Source organism: Hippichthys cyanospilos, chromosome 20, assembly GCF_059441005.1.
Source record: "Hippichthys cyanospilos isolate Australia breed blue-spotted pipefish chromosome 20, RoL_Hcya_1.0, whole genome shotgun sequence".
Taxonomy (NCBI): Eukaryota; Metazoa; Chordata; class Actinopteri; order Syngnathiformes; family Syngnathidae; genus Hippichthys; species Hippichthys cyanospilos.
Genome location: NC_142388.1, coordinates 467488 through 477283, shown reverse-complemented (window position 1 = coordinate 477283; position 9796 = coordinate 467488). Strand labels below are relative to the sequence as shown.

The following is a 9796-nucleotide window of genomic DNA, read 5'->3' as shown; positions in this document are numbered from 1 at the left end:
CCGCGCGGCTCTTTAGTCGCGCGTGCACTCGCGTCAGTTTAAAAAAAAAAAAATGGTATCCAACATCCCTAATATTTGTTCACTGTACAGTGTATTGTTGATTTATTGCTGACATCTGTACGTCAATGGCCTTTTTTTGTTTGTTTTCAACGTTGGCATGCGTTTTGTGGCCGGCGTTTGTTCCCAGAACACATCCTTCTAAGGTGAGCAGATCCCCAGAGCAGCTGGCTGATATTTGCCCACGGTGCATCTTTTGCTGACAACCGCAATTTGGAGCATCTTTTCTGCTCTGGCCTCTCCGGGAAATACCCGGCGCTCCAGACGCCATCCTGCCCGCTCCCGTCCCAGCCCGTCCCGTCCCGTCGCGACGCGTCGCGTCGCGTCCTGACTCATGCGTCCTCCTTGACCGCAGCCCAGACACAATAAGGCAAGTCCAATTTGCTTCCTTCCTTCTTGTTCTCCTTTGGGGACGTTTGCAAAAGTTTGCACATTTGAGAATGTTTTCTTATTTCATAAGAGTCACCGCTGAGGGCAGAACAGGAAGTTAGTTGGCAGAGCCAGAAACAATTTTGAATTTTTTTACGATTGCACCGCGAATGCCGAGGCGAGGCGAGGCGGACACCGGTCCCGGAGATAAATCCTTCGGGTCAACTGCGGGCCTCATTTCACACATTTCATACTACACCTTAGGCGCCACTATAATGACATTACCGTGCTAGTCGTGCTACACACCCATGCGCGCTAATGTCATACGCCCTGTCAGGAATCGATAAGAGTCACGAACCATTGGGAGAAGCGCTTTGCCGCTCCTCACATCTGGTTGACGCTGACTTTTTCCACGTGTCACCGTCTCATCCTGACAGACGCTTCCTGCTCGCTCTTAAATTCCAAGGGAAGTGCCATATTTGCGCCGATTAATCGACGTCACGGGGCCTCGGCAAGGCTGATGCACAGTAATGTCCGTGCTGATTTGCATTAGCCCCTATGGCACTTTAAATGCTTGCACTAAATTAACAAACATGTATATGTGTGTGTGTATATATATATATATATATATATATATATATATATATATATATATATATATATATGACATTGTTTTGAAATGTCTTTTTTTTTGGTACAAGGAATACACTGTACTGTTGTTGTTTTTTTGTTTGTTTGTTTTTTTTCAAATAGCTTTGCGGGCCATGTCTAAATGTAAGTATTTTTAGCATATGGCGCGGGCCGCAATAACGATGATGGCGTGGCGCAGTTGGCCCCCGGGCCGTAGTTTGCATACCTCCGGGCTACTCCAATAGCTGAGCTTGAACATGTAGAAGCGGTTGGTATTGTGGCAGGTGTGGCCTGCCTCCCTTTTCACACGATTTAATTCTCAACACAGTCACGTCCCCCATACGTAAGGACAGGGGTGTGTAGACTTTTTCTGCACTTCATTGACCTGCCTATTTATAACCCTAACCCTCTGTCTTTTACTGTCATGTTTGCGCCAACCACAAATGTGTGTTACCTTACTGCGGCGGAGGTGAGAGAAAAATCAAATCAAATAAAAAGTTCAATCGAGCGTAGATAGCAAGTGAGTCAACAGCGACAAACTCCATCCTTCATCAGTGAAAAATGGAAAACCGCCGAAAATCGGGTAGAAATGGGAAATGCGCACCTAGCGGCCATTACATTAGGGACAGCTAAGTGTGTAAACACACACCTGAATTATTAAACTGTTCAACTTGTTGCTTGCAGCAATTTGCTGGTGCAAATAACGCGTGACGGTGCGGCCACCGGGTGTCGTTCGCGTGCTGTTGCCCGTGTAGGTTGTAGCGCTTCCTAACGCGGATAAAACTGCTCCACTACGGATGCGTGAAAACTCCCAGTGACGTTGAACGCAACGCTTCGTGTGACGTCGTGGCCCCATTTTGTTTTCGCTTTCCTTGCTTGCTGAAGACCATTTGTGTTGCGGGAGAATTCCGTTAAAATGCTCGTAGAAATTCGCGTTTGGAGAATTCCGTTAAAATGCTCGTAGAAATTCGCGGTTGTTCTTGGGGATATTCGGTCTACCCCCCCCCAAAAAAAAAAAAACTTTTCGTTTTTCCCAGCGGTGACGACACGGCAGTCGCCATAGAAACAAAACAGCGCCAGCCCTGCGCCAGCCCTCGCTCCAAATTTGGTCAGCGGAACTGACGCGGCACGCTGCCTTCTCCGTGACGTCGGCACGTCGCTTAGCTTGTTGCCTTTGTAGAGGGCAGAAAAAAAAAAAAAAAAAAAAACAAGTCATGAAATCCAGCTCCCTCTCGTCGTCCTATTGCTCCTCCAAAAATAATTTTTATACAAACCCCATTCTAAATATGACTAATACGATATTTGTGCATCTTTTTGCATTTCTTTCTTTTGCATTCATTCAACACGTCGACTGAGTGATTAGTAATGACTCTCAAAGCATTTTACATTTTAAGATCAACAGTTAACCTTGCCTAAATTGAAATGGAACATTTTTCGCAACTTTACTTCTAAAGGGTACACATACATGCCATTTTTTAAATTCATCTGCGAATGGCCTCTTTTTATATATAAGAAAAACAATCAACAGAATAATGAAAATGCATGGAACTTATGATTGCATACAAACGACTTTATATTGAATGACAACAATTTTGTTCAATGATTAGTTCTCAAAAAAAAAAGAATCAGAATGAAATATTTTATTCAACAATTTTCCATCTTAACATATCCATTTTGGCTGGTCTTTTTTACTTTGTCCGCACATTACCCATTTTAATGTAGTACATAATAAATAACTAAACGATCAATCCAAAATACAGGCAGGTGCATCATTTATTATTTAAGATAATATAAATATCTGTGATAATGATGACGTGTGCAAGAAAACAAAAAAGGCGTGTCCCTCTGACAATGACATGCGGTGGCGTACGGCGACGGGCACCACGACGCAATGTTCAAATGCCGCTTTTTATTTGCATTGCATATATTTACTGTCACGCGTAAAAAAATAAACTATGTCATAAAATGTATCCCGGTAAAATAGAGGTTGGAATTGTGACATTCCACATCCACACGACACGCCAAATGCTACACGTCAGCAACCCTGCTTTCTTCTACTATTTCTTACAAGTTTGCTTACAGAAAATTACGCATAGCTTCACGTTACAAAATCACGTACGTGTTCCGAGTCATTTGCATGCGTGGTTTTTTTTCAAGCTCTCATTTTGGCCAAGTGCATCGCCACAATTGAAACACTAGCAAAAATATTTGTACATTTATATGTGTGCGTGTGTGTGTGTATGTATGTATACATATATGTAATATATTTATACACACGCACACAGTATAATGTGTGTATTCTGCCATACTTTGGATGTTGACACAACAGCAAACATACACTACAAAAGAAAGGAGTACAGTAAACCCCGCTAAAATCACAGTTCTGAACAATATACAGGAAATGTTTGTTATATAGAAGAATAACTTATGATGTATTGTGTAGTTGAGATGAAATGTGCTGTATGATCTTCCCCCGCAATGCTCCGTGCCATGCGTTGTGTTCACGCCTTGCATTGATTTCATTTAGGATCAAACGAACAAATGCGGTCGCTATTTTTCAAGCCGCGCCCCTTCTGTCGCTTTGCGGGAGTCTCGCGATATTATGCGAAAGGCCGGATGTTTTGCATTTTTTTCTGGGTGCCGGCAAGTGACGATAGGCTGTCAAAGTGTCGCACCGTGACGCTTTGCAGCAGGAGGAAGCGGTCAGCCGCCAAAGCGCGCGTGCGTGCAGATTCGTCGGAAAGCGCTTTGTCAGGCGATGGCGGTATTGCGTCACTCGGAGGCCGTGAGACCTTCGAGACGGATCGGACTCTATTCTCGCCGTTAAGTTGGAGCGTGCACGCTTGACCTCTTTTCCTGGAGCGTTGGAGTGTTTTAGTACGTTTAGGTACACTTTGCTTGAGTTTGTCAACTCTATTGTCGGGGTTACTTGAGTTCTATTTGACCTAAAAATGTCCAACTCCGGTCCGGGAGGGCCGGCGTCCCGCCGCGTTTTCCGAGTTTCTCTCGGCATCGGCGGACGCTTCAAACCGATCATTTGAACGGGGTGTGTCGCAAAGAGACTCTCGGGAAAGGTGCAGGACAGGGGTCCTCGCGGACCGGCCTTTTGACTCTTTTCGGGCCTTGCGAGCTTTTTCTCGGCGGCGGAGGTCGTAAAGCGCCCCGGTCCCGAGGGGCCGGTATCCCGCCCCTTTTTGAGCTTTCTCTCGCGCGCGCGCCCGATTGAAATGGTCAAGCTCCCGCAAAGCACGCCAGTCAGCCAATCGTTTGAATGGGAAAGCCGGAAAAGGTGGCGGGCGGCGGCCCCCCGCAAGCGGACCCGTTGCCCGACCGCGCCAATGTCGGAAGCGCCGACCGGGCGTTTGCGTTCAGAGCACCAGGAGGGTGGGCGAGTCCAGCCTGTCTTCGGGGCCGCCGTCCGCAACGGGGTCCACGTCGGCCAGGTTGAAGGAGAAGACGCGGCCGCCGCCGCACGAGGACGGCGCCAGGCGCTCCAGGTCTTCGGCCACCGACCTGTACAGGGTCTCCCAGTCGGGCAGGCCCGGGGGCCCGTCGGGATCGGCCACGTCGGGGACGAAGGCCCCCCCGCCCTCCCGGTACGGCGCGCCCGCCTCCGCCTCCGTCTCCGGGTCGGGCACCAAGTCGTCCAGCTCGTCCTTCAGCTCCCGCAGGCTCTCGTCTTGCGCGCCGGCGCACAGGAAGATGTCGGAGTCGCCCGAGATGGCGGCGACCGGGACGCTTTGGGGCGGCTGCAGTGCCGCGTCCCCCTCGTCCCCCTCGCCCCCCTCGTCCGCCTGGTCCAGTTGACAGGAGGCCTCGTGGGAGGACAGCACCTGCTCCAGTCGCTCCTTCTCCTTCAGGAGCTCCTCGACCTCCGACTGCAGGCCCCACTTTTCGTCTTCCAGTTGCTCCGTTTCCTGAGGGGCGGGGCATTACTCGCGCGCCGCTTGGAGATCAACGAGAGGACGTCCGGACGTACGTACCGCTTGCAGCGTGTCCATCAGCTCCCTCCGCCTGTTCCGGCACTTGGCCGCCGCAATTTTGTTGCGCTCCCGGCGGATCCTCCTCCTCTCGTCCTCTTCTTTGGAAGCCTGCCGACAAGAAAAACACAACGGACACACTTCTAGGACGGAAGCCTTCTCTGCGGCGAGTCAATTTCAACTCTGTAGATCACTTAAAAAAAAAAAAAACAATGGATAGGCCAATATTATACAGTAAATCAAGGGTGCGGAACTCCAGTCCTGGAGGGCCGGTATCCTGCATGATTTCCGATTTTCTCTCTCCTCAACACACCTAATTCAAAAGGTTAGCTGAAATGATTCCAATCATGTAATTCAGGGGTGTTGAGTGGACGAAAACTGAAAACATGCGGGATACCGGCCCTCCAGGACCGGAGTCCCACACCTGTGTTATAGATCGTTAGGCAGTTTGGAGGCCAACTGAAATTGAATGTGGAAAAATATGCTTTGAAAATCAAGTCCACGGGCTGAGTAAAACGCTTGCGCCCAACTGAAATTGAATGTGGAAAAATATGCTTTGGAAAAATATGCTTTGAAAAAGTATGCTTTGAAAATCAAGTCCACGGGCTGAGTAAAAGCTTGCGCCGCGATTGTAGCTGTTGGGAAGTCAGCCGTCGTCATCTAGCGGCCAAGCGTTGAACTGCACTCAAGGGAACTCCAGCCCTGTGGCTCATTATCACATTCGCAGCATTACTGTACTTCTATTACAAGAATCCTTCAATTAAAAGATGATACGTCCTACTTTAACTTCTTATTGTTGTAAATGTTGTCACCACATTTAAAATGGCGGCAGTGTCTCGACTTCAATCACGTTATGCTCTCATTCAATTAGAAATACATTTTTACGTGAGTCCCGACGTTCAGTCGCAGGATTTTTTTGTTCTATTTTGTACTTTGGAGTAATTGGTTACTTTAGTACTTAATTGATTGTGTACCCGACATTTTTTCTCGCCAAACACCGGGGTAAAAAAAAAAAAAAAAGCTGAAAGAAATGCAAATAAGTTCCTCGGATTTAACATCTTGATTGTTTAAGAAAAAATCTTTTCGGTTGCTGTTTCTTCCTAATATGCCCAGCGGACGGGGGCACGCTTTTGACGGCGAGAACATAACGAGCAACATGAGGTCAATGCAGTGAATGATGACGTAGAGGCGCTGCAGACAGACATGCATGCATGCATGCATGCGTGCGCTACGTGCATTCCTACGTGTACACGCCGTCCTTCAAAAAAGAAATGAATACAAGTCGTCATCACGTGGCCGCCTACCTTGTCTTTGTGTCCCTTCTTGCAGCTCGAGCTCTTGGCCTTCTTGTCGGAAGACTTGTGGCCCCCGTTGCCTTTAGAAGGCGCCGCGGGGGCCACGCGCACGCCGGGGCCCCCCGCGCAGGGGACCACGCAGTCTGACGCATCCTGATCAAATCAAAAGCCCACAAGTTTGCTATCAGAGTTTGTGATTTTGTTTTGTTTTGTCCTCCCGAAGGCGGCCGGCCGTACCTGCCGGTTGCCAGCTGGCGGCGAAGGAGGACGCGGGCTGCAGCCGGCCGATGCTGCGCTGCAGCTGGACGACGACGACGACGACGAGTCCGACCAATAATCCGGGTGCATTTTTTTTCTCTCGGTATAGCGATTGAAATGATGTCAACGGATGTGCGCGTGAGAGCGAGTGCATGAAAAGGCCGATTTGTGTTGCAATCCCCGAGTGCGGCGAGTGCAGCAAGTGAGGAGCACGAGCCGTCTTTTATACTCGCCTGGATTTTTATGAATGAAACGAACGAGAGCGAACCATTTCCTCGTAGGGGGGGTTGGGGCACAAAAGCGCAGCACTGCGGGGTCCCCCCCAACGTAGCACGCGAATGTAGCAAGCGTGAATTCACAATCAATTGGATTCAAATGTGTTTAAAAAAACGCACACAATGGAAGTAAAAGAAGCTTATTTGAGGCTGCACCCCCACCCCAGCAAGTGATAAGGGTGACCCCCTCCCCCCCATGAATGAATCGCGTCATTTCATGCAACGTGACCCGTGCGCCCTTTCATTCCACCCCCCGCCCCCAAATATATATATCAGCTTGTGCGATCATTTTTTTCGGAGCTGTCTTATGCAACGGCATACATTTGTCCCGTGACTTAAAAAAACACTTTTGACTCAACTGTCCTTTACTAAGCCATTCGCGTTGTCCTGCACATACGCATTTTGGGCAAGAAAATCCTAAACCAGCAAACAAATAAGGGAAATAGACCCTTCGCACCATATTCGGCACTTCCGGTGAAGAGGGTCGCACAGGCGCAGCAGGGGGCGCTAGGGGCGCGCTCTAGACGCAACCAAAGGCAGCCGGGAGGCGACGCTCATGTTCATCCAATCCGTGTCTATCCTTCCACCTGTTTTTCCTTCTTTGCTCGCTTCTTTGCTCGCTTCTTTGCTCGCTTCTTTGCTCGCTTCTTTGCTCGCTTCTTTGCTCGCTTCTTTGCTCGCTTCTTTGCTCGCTTCTTTGCTCGCTTCTTTGCTCGCTTCTTTGCTCGCTTCTTTGCTCGCTTGGCTTCCATGCGATCGGTTTCTCTCCTCGCCTCCTTTACTTCCTTGCTTCTTTCCTTCCCAGTAATTCCTTTCATACAATCCGTTTTCCTTGTTTCAGCGTCCCATACCTGAGTTTTCTCCCTTCTTTCCCCACTTGCTTCCTATCTTCGTACAATCATTTCCTTCCTTCCTTCCTTCCTTCGTTCCTTCCCTCCCGCCTTCCTTCCTTCCTTCCTTCCTCGCTCCATTCCTTCCTTGCTTCCTCCCTCGCTTCCTCCCTCCCTCCCTCCATACAACACCCACATGCAACATGCTTGCATCCTTTCCTTCTTCCTGGCTTCCATCCTTCCCTGCAGCCCCTGTTTCCTTCTGAGTTTTTTCCTTCCAGCCTCTGTCATCTATCCTCCCCATTTTCTAAATCCTTGTTTTCTTCATCCTGCCTTCTGTCCTTACTGCCCTCCTTCATCCATCCTCGCTTCTTTCCTTTCATCCTCCCTCCTATCACGCCCGCCTCGCTTCGCCTCGTTCCACCTTGAAAGCGCCCAAGTAGCCAAATTGCACCCAGCAGCATTTACCCAGAATGCCTCAAAGTTTAACCAGTGTCAAGCTACACCTTTTTCAAATGATGAAAAAAAATGGCGCCCAAAGGGTTAATTCTTCCAGCGCTGTCCTCCCCAAAGCGTCTAGCCACTTGTGTCCCAGTCCGGACGTGGAAGTGTTCCCCTGACTTCACTAAAGTGATTTCTACGGGCTATTTTTAGGTCGCCGATGACATCATAGGTCCATTGAAGGGGGTGGGGGGCATTGTGAACAGAAAGGGGCCTCTCAGGCTTCCCGGTAGTCGCTGCCTCTCTGCCAGGCGTCGGGAAAAGGGGGAAGGGGGGGGGGGGGGGGGGCGTATTTACTGGCACATCGTTCGTGGGCCCGAGCCAAGGGGGTCAAAGTTCACCGCCTCAAACACAGAAGCACCGTGAGAATGAGCATCGCACGAGATGACTATTTTTAGGACGTCAGCTCGTTTGTTGACGTACAAGTCGAAAGCCCAAATGAATACATTTTTTTTTTTTAATGGCATGAGATAAGGCGAGGCGTGCCATGTTATGCAAGCACGCGCTTGCCAACCCGCCGTCCGTCCATAACAAAACAAGATGGCACGCTCTGTGCTCCGGTGCTGAGGTGTCCCATTTCAGCTTCGAGTGCGACGTCTCACTCCGCCGCCTTTCTCGAAGTTTCGCCGTGACGTCACGAAGCCGCTACGACGAGCTTATTCCCCCCCCCCCCCCCCCCCCCCCCCCCCAACTCCATCAGAGTAAGCCCTCTTCATTGTTATAAACAATCTCGGTCGCCTCACGAAACGAGTACGTCACTGCCGCGAAAGGGCGGGGCGTTGCTATGGCGTCCGGTGAGCCTCAACAGCAACAACCAGCTCGGAAAGAAAACAAACAAAACAAACAAACATAAAAAACAGACATAGAAAAGCCCTCAAGCAAGCGACGGAGAACAAAAAATAAAATAGCAACAGTACATCTTGATTCTTTTATGCTTTGGCCTTTGGCGGATTCCAGTAACTTTCGAGCGAAAAAACGACTAACTCATGCCAATCGTCACATCACTTTGTTGTATTCATTCGTCTGCTTTTTAAGTTTATGATGGCTCGAGTGTCTAAAAAGCACAGTCGCACTCGCGTGACTTATAGTATTTCAAGATTGAAGATGTATAGTTGTTCCACACAATAATTATGTGTAGCACATGAATCCCGAATGGATCATTTCTAGTCATTTAAAAATGATCATTTATTTTGAGACTACTAGTCGTATAGTCTACTATTTAAAAAGTCACCAGTTCAAGTGCAGTTTTTGCCCAAATTAGTAGCTCTTCCAATCCCCGCTTTTTTGCACGCCTTTATGACGACGAAAAAGGCGTTCTTACTCTGCTGTTTTATTGTTTTCTCGTTTGTTTGCTCGTTTGTCTGCATTGCTAAATCTTCAGCTATTGCATGCAACTTGAACGTGTCGATCCGAATGCGAAAATGCGCGAAGATGGAGCGTGAAAAGGGAAGCGCGAGTGCGTGAACGTAGACCGGTGGGATTGCGCAAGATTCCTGGAAGTGAAGGGCGGGCGGGCGGGCGGGCGGGCCGATTGCGCCCGCCCGTCCTTGTTTTGAACAAGGACGGGCGTAATCCCCTCCCAAGGACGGGCATAATCCCCT

General features: G+C 49.1%; 1 protein-coding gene and 1 long non-coding RNA gene across 2 annotated transcripts; one reads left to right on the top strand and one right to left on the bottom strand.

Annotated features, from left to right (window-relative positions):
* The first annotated feature begins 1116 nt into the window (after positions 1 to 1116).
* LOC148406783 (uncharacterized) lies at positions 1117 to 5816 on the top strand. Its single transcript, XR_015863806.1, has 2 exons — positions 1117 to 5281; positions 5445 to 5816. It is a non-coding gene; the product is annotated as an uncharacterized LOC148406783 (long non-coding RNA).
* On the bottom strand, positions 2682 to 6989 carry LOC148406782 (protein c-Fos). The gene is made up of 4 exons (XM_088403430.1): positions 6569 to 6989; positions 6341 to 6484; positions 5040 to 5147; positions 2682 to 4973 (listed from the first exon to the last, which is right to left on the bottom strand). The coding sequence occupies exons 1-4, from the start codon at positions 6677 to 6679 to the stop codon at positions 4425 to 4427; spliced, it is 912 nt and encodes a 303-aa protein (XP_088259556.1). The 5' UTR covers positions 6680 to 6989; the 3' UTR covers positions 2682 to 4424.
* Between the last annotated feature and the right edge of the window lie 2807 nt (positions 6990 to 9796).